General features: G+C 34.2%; 1 protein-coding gene across 1 annotated transcript; it reads right to left on the minus strand.

The window, feature by feature from the left end:
* Positions 1-10,397: 10,397 nt before the first annotated feature.
* Positions 10,398-18,303, minus strand: LOC150104846 (acid-sensing ion channel 2-like). The gene is made up of 4 exons (XM_090395076.1): positions 18,176-18,303; positions 16,256-16,331; positions 15,835-16,025; positions 10,398-10,518 (listed from the first exon to the last, which is right to left on the minus strand). The coding sequence occupies exons 1-4, from the start codon at positions 18,301-18,303 to the stop codon at positions 10,398-10,400; spliced, it is 516 nt and encodes a 171-aa protein (XP_090251202.1).
* Positions 18,304-23,113: the final 4,810 nt, after the last annotated feature.

Here is a 23,113-nt window from a genome sequence, read left to right on the forward strand (position 1 = left end):
TTACCCGATGTATAATTCACACGATTTACATAATTAAATTACTTCTGTGTACATGGAATTTCTTTGGAAGGGAATAACATATTGTAGTTATAAAATATTATTATTACTATTATAAATATGAAAATAAAATATTATTATTACTATTATAAATATGAAAAACAATTTCTTTCATCGTAGCATTAATGTACACATATTATTGTATTATTGTACAGCATCGGAAATGTCCTAAACACATAGTGTACATATGTACATAAACCGTATACAAACGCTTAGTACAGAAATTGTAAACTTTAAGATATCAAGGCTTAGTGAAAAGAACTTACATACCTTCACTATGCAAATGCCATAAAGGTGTGCTTGTATTTTGTAATTAAAATAAAAAGCAAAAAGGCTAGTTTTCTGGCAATTGAATAGATATTAAATGGATAAGAATCCTATTTTCTTTTAACTAAGCTTTAATATTTTTTAGGTCTACCTACTCACTGATGAGACCTCAAAAAAGGTTGAAACCGGTCTGGGTAGTGACCTCCCCTCATAATGTAATGACAGTATTACATCTCCTAGGAGCTGCGTTTTACATTATGAGAGAATATCAAGAATAGTGAGGGAGCTTGCTCCACCTTTGTTAGAATTGCCTTCGCCGATAGTTTTTCGGCATTGAAACTCATAGATCGTAGTTATCGATCTTGAGTTTCACTTACTGGCTATATAACAATATAGGATTCTTATCCATTTAATATCTAAATAAAAGACGTCTTTAAATGGATTTATGAAGAACAGAGGAGGTGTTTTTGGATATTAGATTGATACCGAAGAAAGAAAATTCGAAATGCCGAATTTATCTCTGATTTATAAATTATAAGAAAGCACTTGATAGTGTTTATCATAAGAAATTAATAGAAACATTAATAAAGAGGAAAGGACAACAATGACATACCAGAACCAATCTGCAAACAAAAATCAACAGTGAACTGTCAGAAAGTTTCCAAATGCAAAAAGGAATTAAGACAGTTGCGCACTTTCTCCTTCTCTGTTCAATCTTTCCAGTACAAGAAAAAACCTTGAAAGTATAGAACTAGGAAGAATAATAAGAAGAAGAAGAAGAAATACAAATAAAGTTTATCTAGAATATACTGAATCGATCGCTGAGCGAGAAAACTTGCAAAAATTAACGGAGCAAATAAATACACCACGTACAAAATATAATCTTAAATTAAATGCCTTCAAAAAAAAAAAAAACTAAATAAGTTTCTGATAGCAAAAAAAAAATACCCCAAAACTAAAAAAAAAAAAAAAAAAAAAAAAAAAAGAATAAAAATAAATCTAATAAAAACCGGAGGGAAAAACAAAAATAAAATAACGAGAAAGAATTCAAGGAAGATATTATTTATGAGGGAAAGCGCATGCCATCCTATTCAAAATTAAGAACTTCAGATGTGAATACACGTTGATGGCACCCCAGTGGTATTCTTTAATGTATTGTGCAAAGTTTAGCATTTGGAATTGATTTTTCTCTATGGTAACTGTAATGGTAATTTTAACTCTGGTAACTTAAATAGTGAAACAAAAGTAATCCGAAATGATAAAAGATGGCGTTCCCGAAGGTCCGTAGAGCAGGAACCTGTCCTGTTTTTAATATATGTTAATATTCTGTGCGTAGACAACTTATTTTTTAAAGTTACCTTTATTGATGACATGGCTTTAATTGACAATGCGGCGAATATTGAGGTTTAGAAAAATCACGTTAACCAATAATGGTCTTAAAATTAACATAAAATTGAAAATGTCTTCTTTTGCTTAACAGATAAGCTAAATCACAATCGATCTATAAAGTAGCATGATACTGATTGCAATGTTATTCAAATTACTTCTGTAGATTTATCAAAATCTATAAAATGTTTCGGTCTACATATTAACAATAATAGAAAGGAAGATTTTCATATCTCTTATTTGACAAATAAAATGAGGTTGATCATAACTAGACTATATTATTAGCAAAATTATTAGCATTTTTGAAATGTTTATACTACTCGGGGATAATTTCAAATTATAGTATGTTATCTCTTATGGGATTGGAGTTTGTCAAATAATCTGTTGTGTTTGTTTAAATCCAAAACAACAATTAGAGATATAGCTATAAAAAAAAAAATTAAAAAATACAGTGATTTGAAACTTAAAGGTTGTTAACAGAAATTTGTAGTTAGTTCCCAAAGAGTTATATTTCGCAAACTACTTGAATATTTTCACGCAATAAGCTATAATAAACCTAATAATGAAATAAAATTTATAACTTCAAATATGCTTTCAGAAAGAGTTATGCCCCGCATGGGATTGCATAACCGATGACATATATATTTGGCATCTATTATAATTATCCCGTTTTTATATGTATTTGTTTTATTATATTTTTATTTTATTATATTTTATTATATTTTTATTTTATTCTGTTTTATTATTACTTGTCTTTAATAATTGCAATGATTAATATTGATTTCATTTTCAGGTTTAATATAATATACTTTTTTATTTTATTTATATTTTATATTTTTTATCTTTTATTCGTATATGTATTTTAACAAAAGATAAAATTTTTATCGAAAACTTTATGAGTATTAACATGCTTAAATTGCAAGGCAGTAATGTTTTACATCATTCGTTCGTCAAAGTGTTTACACGATTACTGCTTTCAGGATTTATTATTTATGATTTTCAGGATTAGCGATAATAATTTTAGGTGTTTTAATAATTAAGAACTAATTTTACCCTCATTGTATATTAGATCTTTTTATGGTTACAGGGACGAACTGATTTTCTCATAATTGTTTTTAATAGCAAAAAATGTAAACAATTATTATGCATATAAAAATAATTTATTATTTAAATAATTTTCAACTTAATTAAAAGCTGACATATGAAAAATAAAAAGTCAGTTTATATTATAGATTTACTATACACCTATTATTATTATAAATAATAATTATATATTAAATTTTAGGTTAAAGTATGCATTGCAAAAGGAGAGGAACAATCGACCGTGAGATGCGGTGAGATTGATTCATTAATGCCCTTGGGGGTGATGGATAGCAACGCAAAGCTGTACCAATGAAGTTTAACTGAGGTTCGGCTGTTGCTCTTACCCACTTGGGCGATGAGTTTTTGAGTTCGCTCTCTTAGGGTTTTTGCTTTAAGGGAGCACTTTGAGTCTCCGGGGAAGGTGTTCTCCGGCACGGCCCGCTGAGGGGCTTTGTCGGTGAATTATTTTCCTCGGAATTTGAGCGGTTCTGCTCAGTGGTCGGGGAGCCCGTCACTGAGTGGAACCAACGCTGAGATTAGGACGGTCTTTCGCCCACTATGGAGTGGCCTAGAGATCGTCCGTATTTTTGAGATGTCACCTTTACTTACATAGTCGGTGATTGATTCACTCAATCCAATACCCTTGGAGGGTAATGGGTGGCAATGCTGTAGCCAATGAAGTTCTAACTGATGCTCCGCTATTGCTATTACTCTCCTGCCATGATCAGAGCTTTAATAGCTCAATAACACCTTATCCCTACACTGTCCTCTACAGATAACGGGGAATATGAAAAGCATTCTTGCTTCGCCCCATTAAGCCAGTCCTTATATAAGGTATAAGGTATGCATTGCAAAATTGGGAAATAAGTATTGTGCAAATGACTTTAATTTAATAATATCGCTGAGACCTCAAGAAGTTTGCCTACTTCTAACGATAAATAAACAATTGTAGTCTCACATCGAACGTCGCTTACAACCTGAAAGCTTTCATCTTGTCGATTGGGTTCCAGCTGGTAGCCTGTTGGTTGGAAAGCGTATGTACTATTTACTCGCCATACTTATATTATATGTTCGGTCAACTAGTTTTTTTTTTAATGTGAAGTTCTGTTTCTAATACTATTAAGTTAAAAACACGAGTATAATATTCTGTTTAAAAACATGTTAGTATATTTTAATATATATATATTTATCATAACGTGTTTCTAAACAGTTTGCTGAATTTCTTACTCTTTTACTGTTCATGAAAGGCAGACGTGGCAACGAACAGCTGAAAAATTTTTCACTGAGCAGCATAGAGTTTCATTCGATCAATTCCACCATCTGAAAAGCCTTTATTATCCAGGTTATGACAAGTGACATCACATAATGCCATAATAAATGTGGTCAGTGGTCACTGCTCTCCAACCTAAGCCAGTTGTCTCATGGACTGATCAATAGATTCTCCGGTTTCAGCAAAGGCCGTTGAAGAAACACACAAAAAAAGCCCACAGCCTCCATATTGATTCTCTTTCGTGAACTGCTAAATGTTCCTAATCCATAAAAGGACAAAGTTGTCACGCTCAGAATACAGATATTTATGTGACTGCTGACCTAAAAACTCCCACTAATAAAACACACATAGCACCAAACTTATGCTTTTTAAAGTTTACAACTTTGTTTTTTTAGCAAGTAGATCAGATATCAAGACAAATAGAAACTCGTTTCTTTTTTTATGAACCAGAAACAAATATATTTCTGTCTGTGTAACAAATCTAGTTACAACTTATGTACATTTAAGGAAAGAAATTAATGTCTTTTGAACTCCTAAATTCAGAAAAACTGTTCCTAGGAGAGACAGATACTACATCTTGTCTAGTTGAACGTAGGATCAGACAACTATTGTATTAAGTGACTCCAAGTGGAGAAGACATGTATTTGGAATGAAAGTTTATTCAGTGCTAATGTATCCCAAAGTACTTAAAAGCTCGGATTATATTATTACTAGCTGAAGTCCACAGTACGTGAAATATTAGAAATATAATATTTTTAAGAGTAATCTTTAAACAAATGATTTCTCTATTGTTGAGTTATCTTTGAATAGCAGTCTAATAACTTGTAACAGGTTTATATTTATCTTATCTTATCCTTCTCGTCCGTCTTGGGACGGGTTGAGTCCCCTCCTAATGAGGGTTTACTGGCGTATTAATGCAGCCGGTTTGCCACTCCTCTGCTGCATCTCTTAAGGGCGATATTCGTGACTGCATCCATGTGTGTTCACGGGGCCGGTTTGCCTGCTTGTCGGATGAAAAACCCCAGATAAACTGGCGAAAAAAACCCTGCTGTAACAACAAATCTTCTCCACTTATAGATACGCTCTTACTGATGTTTTCAAGAGAGTAAAATAATTCACTAGAATACACGGAAAAAACCACACCCAAGACCGGCTAACTTGGCGATGGCTAAGGAAGATCCTTAAGCTTCTCACCTCGTCGACGGGAATCGAGCCTAGGACACTCCTTCCCCAGGTATATGGTTGCGAAGCGCAAAGCCACTAGGTTAACCGCGCGGACCTTATATTTATATGAGTGAATATATTATTTCTGTGTATTCTAGTGAATTCTTTTACTCTCTTGAAAACATTAGTAAGAGCTTCGTATCTGTAAGTGGAGAAGATTTGTTGTAGTTCAGATTTAAAAAACATTCTGTTCTACAGCAGTGTGTATGTGTGTGTGTGTGTGTGTGTGTGTGTGTGTGTGTGTGTGTGTGTGTGTGTGTGTGTGTGTGTGAGAGAGAGAGAGAGAGAGATCTGAATTGCGTCTTCGTACAGCAACTCCGGCCGCTCTTCAGTAAAAAGCCCTTCTCAGAAAATTCCAGGTGTGTGTGTGTGTGTGTTATTCTTGAAAGTCATTGTGACTTTGTCTTCTTCATAATGCTATCTAATTCATTCTTTGCTTCGTTAGTAGCGCTGTAACAGAAAATTTTGTTTCCTTTCTAAACACAAATACATATTAAGATCACTTCACAAATGTAGAAACTGTTTTTCAGATTCCTTTTTTTATTCTAGTTGGCGGATCGATCGTCTTGCTTGAGATGTTCATTTTTCTATCACTAAAGATTTTTATAGAAATCGGGTTGTTGTGGTGGTTTCAGAAAAGCCACCAAAATCTGCGGCTATCGTCGTTATTAATGCAATGATAGCAAGTAAGAATATTGCATATGAAGGATTGAGAACAATATTTTTATACGTGTGGATTAATATGACACTCAATACGAGAAAATAAATTGAAATAATACTATTCTACATATCACATGAAATAATGCAATTGAAACACTGTACTATGCTATACTATATTTAAAAAAAAAAAAAATTTGTTTTTAAAAACATTATCCTATGTACTCAAAACTTGACTAACTAAAATGCCTTGAAATCCAGATGTCGTTTTCATTTATTGAATTAACACAAAGATACAAAAAAACAGTCCTTATCCATATGTTAAAGATACCAAGCATTAAACTTGGTTTTACTCCATTTCCCAAGTAAGCAAACAGACAAAAAGTCAAGTTTGCGCCTGCAATTGATGCAAGTCTAACTGATCCTACAGGTAGTGCAAGACCAGGGCAACTCGTGGTAAAGGTGGGGCAAGCTCCGATCACTAATCTTAATATTTACCCTTAATGCCAAAACACATCTCCAAGAAGGGGATGTATGATGTTTTGTATTAAAGGCAAGGGGCCACTACCCAGACCGGTTTCGACCTTTATTGAGGCCTCATCAGTGGGAGCTAGGCTAGAATACCAAGATTTAGTAATACAGAGCTTGTAAGTATTTTACCAAAACAAGTTACCATAAGGTGTTTTAACCTTATTAAACATCATACATCCCCTTCTTGGAGATGTGTTTTGGCATTAAGGGTAAATATTAAGATTAGTGATCGGAGCTTGCCCCACCTTTACCACGAGTTGTCCTGGTCTTGCACTACCTGTAGGATCAGTTAGACTTGCATCAATTGCAGGCGCAAACTTGACTTTTTGTCTGTTTGCTTACTTGGGAAATGGAGTAAAACCAAGTTTAAAATTGCTTGGTATCTCTAACATAATTTTACCCAAGGTAAAAATACTTTCTACATTTATATCTCCTCCAGAGATTTTTGTTTCATATATATATATATATATATATATATATATATATATATATATATATATAGGATATAGGATATATATATAGGATATAAGGACTGGCTTAAAGGGGGCGAAGCAAAAATGCTTTTCAACTTCTCGTTATCTGTAGAGGACAGTGTAGGGATAGGGTGTTATTGAGCTATTAAAACAGAACGAAACAATATGATTATTAATAAAATTTATGATTATTTCTTCACGGTGTGTGATGTTAATATTTTTAAAAACTTAAATATATATCCCTTATCATCCTACATTGATGTGGTATCAGATTTATTAAATATCCATTTATTTTCTATACAATAATGACTATGAATAGTTAATTAACAATAACTAACCAGTGTCATCCTCAGATTAGCTTAACACATGCTTCAAGAATGCAGACTAATACATTAGACCTCATCAAGGATTAATATAAAGGGAAAAAACATTTATTGCATAAATTTATTATAAATGCATAAAAAATAAAAGCACTTTTAGTAAATAAGAAGAAAATAAAATAAAACATTGAAAATTCAGATACATTTCATCATCACATTACAATAAATACAACAGATCAGTGGCACTGTCATTTCCTTAGCACACTCGCTTAAAACACATAGAAAAATCTCAACTAGTCTGATGGCCTTGCTGCCATTCAAGTACTATTCTGTTTATCCACTTCTGACTTCTTTAATTCTCCTCCGTCCACAGCCATTGTTCCTTTTCCTGGCCACAACGAAAGAATTCTTTGGGATTATTATTATTATTATTATTATTATTATTATTATTATTATTATTATTATTATTATTATTATTATTATCTGAGACCTCCAGAGAGTCAAGGACTCATCGAGGGAGGCTATAAATCACCAAACCCAGCTATCATACCTTCCCTTAAATTTATTTATACTAGATGCACCCTAAGGGAAAATTATTCCACTCACTCACTCACTGCTCTCTGTGAGAAAAACCTTGTTCTTACCGCTTTCTTGACTGTGAAGAAACTTAACTTCCATGGATAACGAAAAATTTCATCAGTCAGTTGATATTCTCTAACACCCATTCAAAAGTTTATAGACCTCTATCATATCACCCCTCTTTCTTCTGTTAACCAGAGTCTGCAATCCACATACTCGCGTCTGTCCTCATAATCTAAATCCCCAAATCCGGATATAATCTTTGTAACTCTTCTTTGCATCCTTTCAATCCACAGCTTCTTTATCCTCTTGGAACCCCGTAGACCAAATCTGTGCAGAGTAATCCAGGTGGGGTCTTACCAAAGCCTTATAAATAGGCAAAATTACTTCCTTATCCTTACATGTCAAGTTTCGTTTCAACATCGCAATTATCCTCTGAGTTGTATTTGCAACTTTTGCTATGTGACCTTTAAACTTTAAATTCTTATCCACCAAGATCCCTTGCATCTTAAGTTTCTTGAAGCATAATCTAATCCCACTAATATAATATGCCGCTGGAACTCTAATCACGCTAAAGTGCATGACTTTACATTCATTAACATTAAACTGATAGCCATTTTCGTTTGCTCAAATTTCCAGTCTATTCAAATCATTTTGTAATTGCTGAATATCAGTAGCATCTCTGATTGCTCTGCCTATCTTCGCATCATCAGCAAACAATTGCAAATCTGATGATAGATCCTGCTTAATGTCATTAATGTATAGATTGAACAGTAATGGCCCAAGAACTGAACCCTGAGGTACACCACTGGTTACCTTAAATTTGGCAGATTCACACTCACTGTATACCACTTTTGTCAAGAGATTATATTCCAATTCCCAAAAATTACTTATTATGTGATGACGAAATAGCAACTGTATTTTTATTATTATTGCTAAATAATCTACAAGGAATTCTAGAATTGCAATAATAAATACCTATATGTATATTTTTAAAAGGTGTTAGAGTAATTTTTAGGATAAAAATAGAATTCCACGAAAATAAATTTTATTATGTAAACATTTTTGTAATATTTATTTCGTTATTTGAAATAATTACTTTATTCTAATAAATTATATCTATTATTTTAATTTATTTGCAATCATTTTTCCCTCATGAGGTTCATTACGCGGAACCTTAAATCAAATTTCCTAATTTTGTATATAACAGGATAGTTCGTTGCTTCATTGAAGGTAAAATGCCAAATCGAGAAAAAAATTAGAGAACATATCTAATAAGACTTTGTCCAAGATTACAAAACTGAACACACACTAAATTCAAGTTGCTTTAAATAGAGAATCCTTCGTATATGTTTATTTTGATATTTGCAAAGCTCTTTTTTTCTTGTTTTTTTTATGTTTTGTCTAAGCTATCATAAATTTAGTATAGATTTTGCAGGAATATAAATGCATAGGTAGGGGGGGGGGATGTAATAGAGAATTAATATGATATTCCGCCAGGAGTAACGAAAACTAAATTTTAATTCGCAGTATTGTCTAAAATTTCCTATTTTCATATCGCTTTGCGAAAAACTCGAGTTTTTATCGCTTTGAGATAAAAACCCGAGTTTCTAAACAGGGTGGGAACTCTCCACTTAAGAGCAATTAAAGAAAATTAAAATATTCTTTAATTTTCATTGTGTTGAAAATTAATTACTAATTTTGTAGAATAACAAGGAGTAGACGATTTTTGCTGTTGGTATTGGCAATTCTTTATTTTACCTGCATTAGCATTACGATAAACAAAACACAAAATAATAAAATTAAACAAAGGCCAAATTTAAAAAATTATTATTGTGTAAAAATATTGAAATAAGTATAACCGAAAATAGCGTCAGAATACATTCTGCAACCAATAACGTCATGATTTTTCTCTGCGCATATCATTCTCAATTATCTTAATAAACTGAGATGTTTGGTATGACATGCGCAGTATTAGCCTTTTCGTCTGACGTGTAGAGTTGTTTTTTCCTGTACTAATCTATTACATTTATTGACATATTTTTTTAGCAGATTCGTTTACTTAATCTATAAATGGCTTTCGAGAACAGATATTTATTCTTGTCTCTAGTGCTCTTTAAAATCGGCTTTAAATTACTTATTAAAGTGGTACAAAAAAAAAGGATTGTAATAATGGGAGCCGCTTATACAAAGAGGCTTATTTTGACTTTAACAAGCAAACAAACAAAAACAAAAATAGCTATAAGATTCTTGTATATTTCGTTTAATCATCTAATGTTTGCGTGGGTATATATTACTTAAAGCAGTTAATGTAGTGGAAACAGGTTCGAAGAATTAAAGTTGCATTACTTACGATGGAAAGATGAATCATTTTGGTCACTAAAAATAATTTCATTTATTTGGAGATTTGATATACAATTGTGCAGTTACTTTCTTCAAGTAAAGGTTTTCATAAATAATCTTTCAAAAATTTCCACAATCTGGGTTGTTGTTGTTTTTTTTTTCATTTCAAAATGACACAATGAAGAATGCAATCAGGATTAATTAAAATTAATATTTATACCCAAGGCGTTCTTCTATTACGTGTTGTCTCTTCAGAAAGAGTACACTTGGAATGTCTTCATTTTTCGATGATACACTCTTATGACTTCTGATTGATTGCGTGTGGTGCCTAAAAAGTAACAAGACATACATAAAAAAAGGGAAAAAGTGCATAGATCACCTTTTACTTTGATTTTTATTATTTTAATCAGTACCTTTGCAGTTGTGACCCTATTTATTTCAGTAATTTACTTAATTCAGAAAAAAAAATTAAAAAGGAAAAAAAAAATATATATATATATATATATATATATATTAAAGATACCAAGTAATTTTATAACTTGTTTTAATCCTATTTCCCAAGTAAGCAAACAGACAAGTAAGTCAAGTTTGCGCCTGCACGTAGTTAAAGTCTGAGGCAACTCGTGGTAACGTAGTGCCAGTCTATGCCGTTAATGCATAGCATCATACATCTCCACAACGGAATGTGCTTTGCATTAAGGGAAAATTCTAAGGAAAGTGATCGGAGCTTACTTCACCTTTGCCACGAGTTGCCTCAGACTGGCACTACGTTAAAACGAGTTGCCTCAGACTTGCGCTACGTGCAGGCGCAAACTTGACTTACTTGGAAATAGGATTAAAACCAAGTTCATATAACATACTTGGTATCTTTAATACATAATATACCCAAGTTAAAAAACTTTCTACATATATATATATATATATATATATATATATATATATATTATTGATTTCTAAAATATTTACACAATTACAAAATAATCACCTTTAGTGGCATTCCAACTTGTGATTTTTATAAAATTAAGCACTAAGTGCTGCATATGTGATTCATTTTCTACATTATATTTCAATTAAAATTTTGATAATAATGCTTTTTTGCAACTGTATTTACAACACGTGTTCTTCTAATATTAACAATGAAGATCACACGGAATTTTTGAATAATGAATAATAATAATAATAATATGATAATATAATATCTCAGATAAATTACATACACATATTAATAGTCATAATAATAATTTATATATATATATATATATATATATAATATTTATAATACATTACACGAATACAATTGTTCATAACAGATACGTGCACGTACATAGCATTTTTTAAATAATAATAATTGCTTGCAACGTATATATTATTATAATATTAACATTGATGATTATTACACACATTTTTTGCATGTTTACACATTATGTATAAAATACAATTTTTCTATTTTCATCGTACAGAATATTTAATATTTACAATTAATGCATATTACAGTTGATGCTCTGTATATTATACTGTACGCAGTTTAAGGCACATTACTTCTTTTCAATATTTTTTCTTTGGATACAAATTCATATACTTTATATATATCTTCATTATTATTATACACCGTACTGACTGTTTTATAACATAATTTGCAGTCTTTGATTGTGAGGATTATGTGTGGATGAATGAGGGATTTTAATCCCACCTACTTCGAAGATTGGGTTAGCTTTTATGAAGACAGTGGGATTAGCCTTCACTATTTATGTTGTTGTTACTGTTTATGCATGGCATGGGCTGTAGGCATTGGATGCTGGTGATTTGTGAGCTGTATATTAGCGTTAATGGTATATTAACTTTGTTGGTATATTTTCCAGAGTTCGTGTTTTAATGTTCTGCAGTTATCTACGTGTTTTAAATTTCTTGGTAGGTTGTTGAGTTGCTTGAGTATCTGATATGATCTCACAAAAGAACCGTATGAGTTGTTGAAGGGTGTAGGGATGTAGAGAGTTGTTGTGGGTCGTATTATACGATATGTGTTTCTGTTGTTTCGATAGGTGATGTTGAAGTAATTCCTTGTTAATATCATGTGGTGTTTCAGGTTTTTAATGCTCAGAATTCTGTGTATCGCCATGTGCTTGTCGGATATTGGTTGTTGCGTGTAAGGTGTCCAGATCACTGTTGACACGATTTTCCTGTGCAATGGTTCTAATTTTGTTAGGCGGCTGTTTGATGTGTTTGCATAGACTGTTATTCCGTATCTGAGTGGGGATTCGCATATACCGTGATAAAGGAGTTTTTTTATGTTGGATGGAATAATGCCTTTTTCTTGGAAGATTTTTTCTGCGATGATGCGGAGTTTGGTATGTAGGTATTCTACATGTTTTGTCCATTTAAGGTGGCAATCTATATAGAGACCAAGATATTTTGAATGTATTACAGGTTGTTTGATTTAGGGACATTGGCAGGTTTTTTTTTTTGTTGTTGTTGTTGTTAATTCAGTATGTGTGACAGTGTATCGACAGTGGTGCGGGGCGCATGATTCTCGGGTTGTGTATTATACGTATATACTATAAGAAAAGTTTTATTTAATTTTCTTATTGTATAAAGGTGAAAAAAACGTAGGTATCTAAGAATAACACTTAAAGATTTGGAATTGTTTTCACCAACAGCCACCAAAAAAAAAAAAAAAAAAACTTTCAGCTTTCCTTTTGCATATGAGAGTGGCTAAATCACTCTCGGCTAAAGAGTTCAAGAATGTTTTTTTGTGTTCTTGACAGGATTCGAACGCAGCTCTCTCTGACCGACGGCCATCGTTCTTACAGCCAGCAGAAAACCGTGAACGTTAATTTGCGTGGCCCAAATCTAAATTTAATCAAAATGAATTCATTTCCACCTGCAAATCTCTAAGTCCATCTTACCTCGTTAACTAAATATATTCCAGTGAGTTTAATATGTGCAACATATTAAACTCACTTGAATATTTTCACCTAGCTCAGATTCTCTACTTTGCCATCAGTAGGGAATCTGAACTAGGTGAAGTGTTGCACAGATTCTCTACTTTGCCATCATAATGGCCTCACACAAAAAGTACCTGTCCTATTGTCACTCTATAATTCTACTCATTTTCTCGACAATGTTGATTTCCTCGTTAACAATTGTCTTAGCAATATTGCAGATGCTACTTCTCTCATCACCCATAATAAATTCAGATCGTAAATTGCTGCAAATTCTTCAGCACGCTGAAAGAAGCAGCAGGAGTACTCAGGGCTCCGTTCTCTCTCATATTCTCTTTCTCTTATACATAGATGACCTGCTCTCAATCACTACACATCAAATTATAGTTTTCCCGATGATACCATTCTCCATTCATCCTACTCATCTGGCAAACCATATAGATCCCAGACATCCCTTACATCAAGATCTGCAAATAGTGCCTGGAACACTAATCATCATCATACCATCCTTCAGTAGCCAAAGAAGGTCACCTAATGACCTTCAATGCAGCCAAATCGTTGCCCTTTCTCTCGCAAAAAGGATCTCAGCTCACTTCCCTTCATCCTCAGTAATACATGCATCACCCAGACAGGATGAACTATCTCTCCTTGGACTGACATTTACTTCCAATCTCTCTTGGCGCCAATCCATCACATCAATAGCATCCTCAGCTACACATTTGGGGTGGTGCACCTAAAACATCCTTAAAAATTCTTGATGCTGTCCAGAGAAAAACAATTCGGTTCATAGATGATCCTTCCTTCACAGGCTCACTTCAACCTCTATCTCACCGACACAGTGCTTCAGCTCTGTTTTTCTTCTACAGGTACTTGATTAGCCACTGCCACGTCCTGTTAAACCAAGTGCAGAAACTGTTCGACATCCCTTTACAGTACAACTGCAAACTCATCGAACCCGCTTTCCCTCTTCCTCATTTATTCAATCTACCTCTGTCCTCTGGAACAACCTTCTTCTCTCAACAATTTAAACCTGCAGCTGTCTAAGAAAGTCAATAGGTTTCTTCTTTCTCAATCCTCATCATCACCTCACACATGATATTGATGTGCTATAGGTTCTTGTACCTCTCGTGCGTGAGATAATCATTAAAAGTCAAAAACTCAACATGCTTCCCATAATCATTGTCAGTATTATAAAAGTGTTTAATATTATCAGAAACCTGATGACCCATAACCTCTATTTTTCTTGCCTTTGTGTTTCAATCCTACAAATCCTACACTTCCTTTGTATCCATAAGAAGAATTATTCTTAGTAATACAGATTCCGTTACCACCAGTGTAAGAAATCTCTTCTTGCTTCTGTCAACTATCTCTGAACAAATACTATGGAGATGTTTGGAAAAACACAGGTCGATTTAAATGTCTTGAACACAATGGCATAATGTTTGACACAAAGGCCTATTGAGAAAACCATCATCGAATGGTATTTTGTAGGATAGCAAGTTTTCTTTCTGGTGATTCATCGCGGCATATTTGTGTGTGTGTGTGGGGGGGGGGCACTTGCGCGTGGATTATTATTATTAGTTCATGACATCTCCAAAGAGTCCAAGGACTCATCATGAGAAGGTACACTAATCTATCACCTAACTCGCAGTCCTCTACTTAATTCCCCAATTGTACAACGACACCACTACTATCAGCAAACAACGTCACCTACCCCACTCCACCGCCAACTGTCTTTTTGTCCTCTATTTCTCCAGCTGTTAAAAGGATAGGTTAAAGTTCAGTTCTTTTGCCCTGTCTCTCTTGCTTTTGACTTTTTCTCCAAATCTTATTTACAGATCGGCTTGGGTGCAATGTGCAACACCAAAATTACTCTCCAAAATACGAATCCTCCCCTAACTAGAGATCTCCATCCATCGTCCAATTGGAAAAGATAACTTGAGGGACTTTATATCCTCACCCTCAAAAAATCTATTCCTGTCCAATTTCTCTCTTCTCTCTCTCTCTCTCTCTCTCTCACACACACACACACACACACATACACACACACACACACACACACACACACACACACACACACACACACACACGAAGATTCACGTCACCTCTTCTAAGCTTGAAGCAAATACCAAGAACTTCAGATTTCTCCAAACATAAACCATGCTATCTCTGTAGCCATCTGTTCATTCAAAATAATAATAATAATAATAATAATAATAATAATAATAATAATAATAATAATAATAATAAAATAACGGATTGCCATGAGAGTTATTTCACACCCAAATAATTGTTTATTCTTTAAAAAAATCCTACTAATCCCCCCCCACCACCATCCGGATTGTGCCCGCTTCCCTGTAAATCTGAAAAACTTCTAAAGTCTATTCAAAAGAGAGAAATCATACTAATTAAAGATTCGCTCTCATCAAATCACTTCACCCAATAGCACAGAAGATGCTCAATGTCTGCAACTGCTTTGTGCTTATACAGCCACTTATGTGGATATTATTCATTCTATCTTGCAGGTGACATTTTGCATGTTACGTAGGTTTATTATACAAGAATGATTATAGTAAATTGCTTGCATTGTTGTGCACCAGTCATGATACATTAACTTAGGTTTAAAATGTTTATTTTGTTTAGATTTATTCTAAGATAGATTTGATAATAATACTGAAAGGAATGTAAATGAGCAGCTTACTGACCTTCGTCTAAGATTGGAATGTTCCAAATTGTGATTTTTCATTCGTTGGTTATGGTGGGTTTCTCTTGAGCGTCTGGTGTACAGCAAAGAAAGAATATCGCTCATCAGCTCCATCACTTCGATAATAGAAATTAACGAGACACCAATATAAAGACCTAAGCAGCCGCCAAGATCAGCAAACAGTTCAGGCAACTTTAAAAATTAAAAAGGTATTACCTTTTTTTTTTTCATTTACTTCATATACTGCCACTTAAGTTAAACTAATAACATGTTAAAGAATTAAAATATTTTATGTTTATTGTTAAAAACTTAAAATTATTTTATTTTAGTACACTATTTTTAGTATTTATTCAATTACTGATGTAGCATTGTTATTTGTACTGCAAGAACTTTGTCAAACAATAGGAATATTGGATGCTTACAGTGTAGGCTTTGGTATCTTTAACTGAGAGCAAATTCATTTCTTGTATGTAGACGTGAACTCGCAAAAAGTTTTGCCTACGCAAATAAAAGAGTATTTCAGTCATCATTTACATAAACACTAAATTAATTAAAACAATACTAAATGAAAATTACATTAAATGAAGTTAATTGAATATAATCATTACTAAATTATTTAATGTCATATATAGATTGGTATTTACTTGTACAATTAAATCTAAATGCTTAAATGTTATAAAAAAAAAAGAACATGTAATAAAGTAAGAAATATTACAAATGTTATCCTGTCTTCTAGCGCCATCTCTTATTCATTACAGAAGTGAAATTTAATGTGAAAAATATTTATTTCTTTATGTGTGGCTTTTGTGTGGAAATAAATCTAAATGAAATATCGCTAAAACAATAAATTCCACTGAAATTGAATTTAACAAAAATAAAAAATATTTTGATATAATATATGATTACTTTATATAATATAGTCCTTATAAGGACTGGCTTAAATGGGCGAAGCAAGAATGCTTTTCATCTTCCCCGTTATCTGTAGAGGACAGTGTAGGGATAAGGTGTTATTGAGCTATTAAAGCTCTGATCATGGCAGGAGGGTAACAGTAATAGCCGAGCCTCAGTTAGAACTTCATTGGCAACAGCATTGCCATCCGTTACCCTCCAAGGGTATTAATCACCGCATCTCACGGTAGCTTCATATATTAATCACCGCATCTCACCGTAGCTTCTTATATAATATAGTCCTTATAAGAACTGGCTTAAAGGGGCGAAGCAAGAATGCTTTTCATCTTCTCCGTTATCTGTAGAGGACAGTGTAGGGATAAGGTTATTGAGCTATTAAAGCTCTGATCATGGCAGGAAGGTAACAGCAATAACCGATCCTCAGAACTTCATTGGCTACGGCATTGCTTTCCATTACCCTCCAAGGGTATTAATCACCGCATCTCACGGTAGCTTCTTATATAATATATAATATAGTCCTTATAAGAACTGGCTTAAAGGGGCGAAGCAAGAATGCTTTTCATCTTCCCCGTCATCTGTAGAGGACTGTGTAGGGATAAGGTGTTATTAAACTATTAAAGCTCTGATCATGGCAGGAGGGTAACAGCAATAGCTGAGCCTCTGTTAGAACTTCATCGGCTACAGCATTGCCATCCATTGTCCTCCATGGGTATTAATCACCGCATCTCACGGTCGATTGTTCATCGCACCCTCCTTTCCTTATAAGGACTGGCTTAAAGGGGCGAAGCAAGAATGCTTTTCATCTTCCCGTTATCTGTAGAGGACAGTGTAGGAATAAGGTGTTATTGAGCTATTAAAGCCCTGATCATGGCAGGAGGGTAACAGCAATAGCCGAGCCTCAGTTAGAACTTCATTGGCTACAGCTTTGCCATCCTTTACCTTCCAAAGGTAAAAAGATTCTCTCCCTCTGTGCTTATATGTATACTTATATACTAATAAAATATTACTGTATTTCTTATATTTTTAATATTTTATTAGTAAATAAATACTTTTCATATATTTATGTGCAGAAACTATTGTTTTTCAATTGCTTTAATATTTTATTAATGTATATAAACTATAATATATGTTATTACTTTTTCAAGTTAGTAAAATATATGTCTCTGATATATTCATTTATGTATTTGTCGCATATTTGTCACATTAATCTTATACATGATCAAAATAGTAATATTAGTAATAGTGTTTCATATACGTGTATACTCGAATTTTTCATTCAGCATCTAAAGGAATGTTTCCAAGAGCTTTCTGTATTTGTTCCGCCCCCCCCCCTCCCTAAGGTTTATATTTATTCTATTTGGTTGTCTTCCATCGTCTATTCTTTGTTCATTAGTTCAATTGTAATATCAGTAATTTGAAGCTTTTTAACTCACCTGATGTACGTCTCGTTAATATGTACTGTGACGTCAGACTGCTTTCCACCAGATTTTCTTTGACCGGAAATGTTATTAGTTATATTTGCTCTGAACTTGGTGGTAAGCTTAGGCCATCTCGTTACCATGTTTTTCACATATTCCATATTTGGCCATTCAGAGCGAGAGAGAGTCATATCATATCTAACGTCTCTGCAAAACAAAATTAGTTTTGAAGATAACTACTTTTTTTCTTTGTTAATATAATATTGAACACAAGTTCAGAGTTACTACAATCAAAAACAGCGCTTGAATGATCATGCAAACGTAGAAATCATTTACTATATAAGGCTTGACTAAATTTCATTCAGAATAATATAATTGTATTATACATATATATAGATAAAGATCGTCCACTTCTACATTGAAAGATCTGAAAAATGTTAATACTGTATAATTTTATGTATAATTTATATATATAAATTTGCCAAAATATACAAAATATAAGCAAAATAAAATTTATCTAAGTATTTAATAAAATTATTTAAATAAATAGTAAGGAATTGATTTTGAGTGATTGGGTGATTCGCTCGTGATACTTGTTGCTATAGAGTAGTTAATAGTTAAGATGAAATGATATATAGAGGTAAGCGTTCTATGCTGTATATAATGGTTGGGACTTCCGAATGATATATTTAGAGGTAAGCCTTCTTCCTTTTGTCTATTTTCGTGATTACACATTGCTTAGCTGGTAGACTCTTGCGTGAGTCTGAGGGATTTGTCAATAGTCCACCCTCTTAGATCATCAATAAGACATCGGAATCTTCCCTCATTGTACTCAAGGATGGAGAATGTAAAAGATATCAAGGACGCCATTCAACATCTAAACAAAGATATGTCACTTGACATTCTCAATTTCATCCTAAAGAAATTTGAAACGGATTATCCTGGTTGCTTGAATCTCTTCACTCAAGTAAGTGACACTGAAGATGATGATTTGAACATCGAAGAGGACATTACACCTGTTCCACCTACAAAGACTTCCCGACAGTTCGATTGTTCACAGGAGGAATAATCTAATAAAAGACGCAGAACATCGCAAGGTGGAATGGAAGATAATGTAACAACTCACCAAAATCAGGTCACCCAAGATAGAAAAGAAAACGTCCCTACAGTTATCCTTCGAGATAAAGATAAATGGACCTCAGTCTCAAGATCCCTAGGAGAACAAAATATCAATTTCTCCTGGGCAAGAAATACTGAAGAGGGTGTAAAGATTCACCCTACCACTGTCACAGATTATCGCATGTGACGAAAATGCTGGACAACTCTAAATTTCCCTAAGAGGAGTGGCTGAGAGCATCACAACTGATGAGATCACAGCTGACCTCATCAATCAAGGATTGACCCCAATCAAAGTCAGTAGAATATTGAGGTCAGATAAAACGCCAATGCCACTGCTGTTGGTCTAAATCTCCAACACACAAAAAAGAATATATGAAGTTACCGACATTTGTAAGCTTAAAATTACAACCGAATCTCTAAGTAAGAAGGCATCGGCAGGGCAGTGCCACAGATGCCAAAGGTTCGGGCATGCCCAAAAACTGTGCAGAGCTAGCTACAGATGCCTAAAATGCTGTGAGGATCACCACATTAACTCCTGCACCAAGCCCAGATCCACACCTGCCTGCTGTGCCAATTGTAGAAGACCACATCCCTCTAATTACAAGGGATGCCTTTTCAATCCAAAAAACCGTGGATCAACAAGAACGAACCACGCTCCTCCAAACAATGACACAAACAACGAAACAGGTCGTCCTCCAGATCATAATACCTCACATTCGGGAACACAGGAAGGCACTCGACCTTCATCCATGTCCAAATCATATGCGGAAGCGGTAAGAACCCAGACTCCTTCATCACAAGAACGAACAAGCTCTAATCTCACATCAGCTTTAACCTCGTCACTTGCAACAATGCTGAATGAATTCAGCAAAGCAAGAACCTCACCATCTTCCAGAAAGAGATTCTATCTAGAAACCCAATCCATATTAACAGCTCTCTATAATGTTTAAAAATTTAAACCAAATTCTCTCATGATAACAGCATGGAATGCCAATGGCTTAACAAATAAAATTCTCGATCTGCAAAAATTCGCAAAAAGATACAATCCAGATATAATCTTAATCAGTGAATCCCACCTCATACCATCAAACAACCCAAAACTAAGAGGTTATATTTTATATAGGACAGACATACTTAACTCTAGTGGAGGCGGCACAGCTATTTTTATTAAAAATTATTTGAGCCACAACTCGCTGACCAACCCCCAAACTCTAAACCTTGAGGTGACAGGTGCGGAGGTGCACACTAATAACGCAGGCAAACCCAAAATCTACAGAGTGTACAATCCTCCCAGTATTCCACTATTGACAGCAGACTTAGACTCCATCCTCGGCTCCACGGATTCCATAATTATAGCAGGAGACCTAAATCCCAAAGGAGACCTAAGCAGGATACCTAAACTGGTTCAGTTCGTCAATCAACTCCAAAGACCGTACCTTATTCAACTACACGTTACTCATCTCATCAATAATAGCTGGATCCACTGAGCCCACCCACTGCAGCCCATCAGGAAGTTCTGATGTATTTGACATAGTTATCCTCAGAAACATCAAATATCAATACCAGCTGGAGACATTAGAAGAGCTTAACTCAGATCATAATCCCATCCTGCTCAGGTTAGGACTTCAAGATCAGCTCTCTCTCTCCCCATCATTCTTTCTTACCATGGGACAAGCTCTCTAAGGTTCTCCCACTCCACATCGGTCCACCCCCCCCTGTCATTCGTAAAAAAGAAAACAATATACCTAGCTGTAATCAATTTAACTAGGCAAATCAACACAGCAATAGCATCAGTCACTCAAAGCACTGTCTTCCACGCTCCCAACTGGATCCCAGAAGAGATAATGGACCTGATTAGGGCCAAAAATAAAGCCAGAAAGCGATATCACAATACCAGAGCCCCGCAGGACAAAACAACCTTAAACAACCTGAACAGACAGGTTCAAGAAGTCCTCCAGATGCACGGGAATTCCAAATGGGAATCCAAACTCAGGGAAATCAACCCAGAAGATAACTCCATGTAGAAGTTTGTAAAATCTCTTCGTACCAAAAGACAACCACTTCCCCCTTTGAAGACCAATCTTGGAAGTGCACACTCAGATGAAGAAAAAGTAGAAGCTCTAATTGACAATCTGGAAAATCAATGCAGCCCATCTTACGTAAACATATATATCATTCTTATTTAAAAGTATACATTTTTGGTCGTTTTTATAATAGAAACACAATTTTATTAATACAGACCAGTATTTTACAATAAACATTTATTAAAACCTACCAGTTTCGCCAGCAAACTGTCTGGCTTTTTCAAGGCATTACGGAGATATGAAAGTTAGTAAATGCAAATTAAAAGGAACATAAAAAACGTTGTAAACCAAACTAGTATCTATGGTTACACGTTTCGCGTGACAGAGATGGCTTATTGTTCTTATTCATTATCATGCATGCGTGTTTGTTGTAGACTTGTAATGGGATTACTGGCTAGCTGTAGTTCAGATTGATTGAGAGAGAGGATCAAGTTTTTCCACGAACTGTTTAGAATTACACCCTGATTTCTGTTGAGGTTTCCGTCGGTTATTAGTACTATTGTGGCTTCCTTAAATACACGATGCCTGTAGTCATCATCGAGATATGGCATGGAGCTGTTTTGCCAATCTATCGTGTGGTTAGACGTGCAGAAATGATGTGCTAAGCCGGAAGAGATGCTTCTGTTGTGGTTTACATCACCAACATGTTCTTTTTGTCTAATTTCTAGACTTCGTGAAGTTTGTCCGATGTAGGCAAGACCACAGGAGCAGGGAATGTAATATACTCCTGGATATTTGTAGAACGGAACTTTATCTTTTGGAAATCCTAAAACTTGTCTGATGTTGGTGGTTGGTTTGAAGACCACTCTGATGTTGTGGGCTCTTACTATTCTTGCTATTTGATAAGAAATTGACTTGATGAAAGGTATCACTACAGTAGAAACGTTCTGACGGTGGGATTCTTCTTGTCTGGGGTTGTCATTGTATAGATATTTTTTGATGATGTTTTGAGGATATCCATTTTGTGATAATGTGTTGGCTATTAGTGAGAGTTCATTCTGTGTATCCTCCTCTTCTGATATAAACCTTTTTGGCTCTATGTTTCAACATGTGGATAATACTCCGTTTGTGTGACTTGTGATGGTTTGAAGTATAGTGAAGATATCTTCCAGTATCTGTGGGCTTTCTGTAAATGGATAATTTGACACTTTTAGGTTGTTTTTTTTATCAAAATATCTAAAAAATGCAGTTGGTTGTTGTTTTTTACTTCCAGAGTGAATTTTATCTTGCTATATATTGAGTTGATTTTATCCACAAACGATTTAAGGTTGTCTAAGCTGTCTTGCCATATGATGAATATATCATCCACATATTCTACCATGTAGATGGTCTCGGAGAGATTGCAGAGAGAATTTCTTTTTCAAGTTTTTCCATGAAAAGGTCTGCACAAGATGGTGATAGTGGGCTTCCCATTGCTAGGCCTTCTAATTGTTGGTATATGGTGTTGTTAACCTTGAAGAAATTAGATTGAAGGCAGTGTCTAAACATCTGTGTGATGTCTAGAGGAAAGAGGTCTTGGATGATGTTTATTACCTCTTCTACTGGAACATTGGTGAAAAGGGGTACAACATCTAGGCTGGCTAGCATATCAGTTGGTGCAATCTTAATGGCTTGGAGTTTATTTACAAAATGTTGACTATTCTTGATATAGGATTCTGTTAATCTTATTTTATTATTTAATAAGTTTGCAAGATGCTTTGCCAAAAGCATCTTGCAAACTGAAATTTCCAACAATGCGTGATAATGAATA

Source organism: Typopeltis vanoorti, chromosome 7 (genome assembly GCF_054136105.1).
Source record: "Typopeltis vanoorti isolate ZY-2024b chromosome 7, IOZ_Tvanoo_1.0, whole genome shotgun sequence".
NCBI lineage: Eukaryota > Metazoa > Arthropoda > Arachnida > Uropygi > Thelyphonidae > Typopeltis > Typopeltis vanoorti.

Coding starts and splice junctions, on each gene's coding strand:
- LOC150104846 (XM_090395076.1), bottom strand. CDS start 18,303: ATGGTAACGAGATGGCCTAAGCTTACCACCAAGTTCAGAGCAAATATA. Junction 16,332..18,175: donor ATTAACGAGACGTACATCAG/GTGAGTTAAAAA, acceptor TTATTTGCGTAG/GCAAAACTTTTTGCGAGTTC. Junction 16,026..16,255: donor AAGATACCAAAGCCTACACT/GTAAGCATCCAA, acceptor TAATTTTTAAAG/TTGCCTGAACTGTTTGCTGA.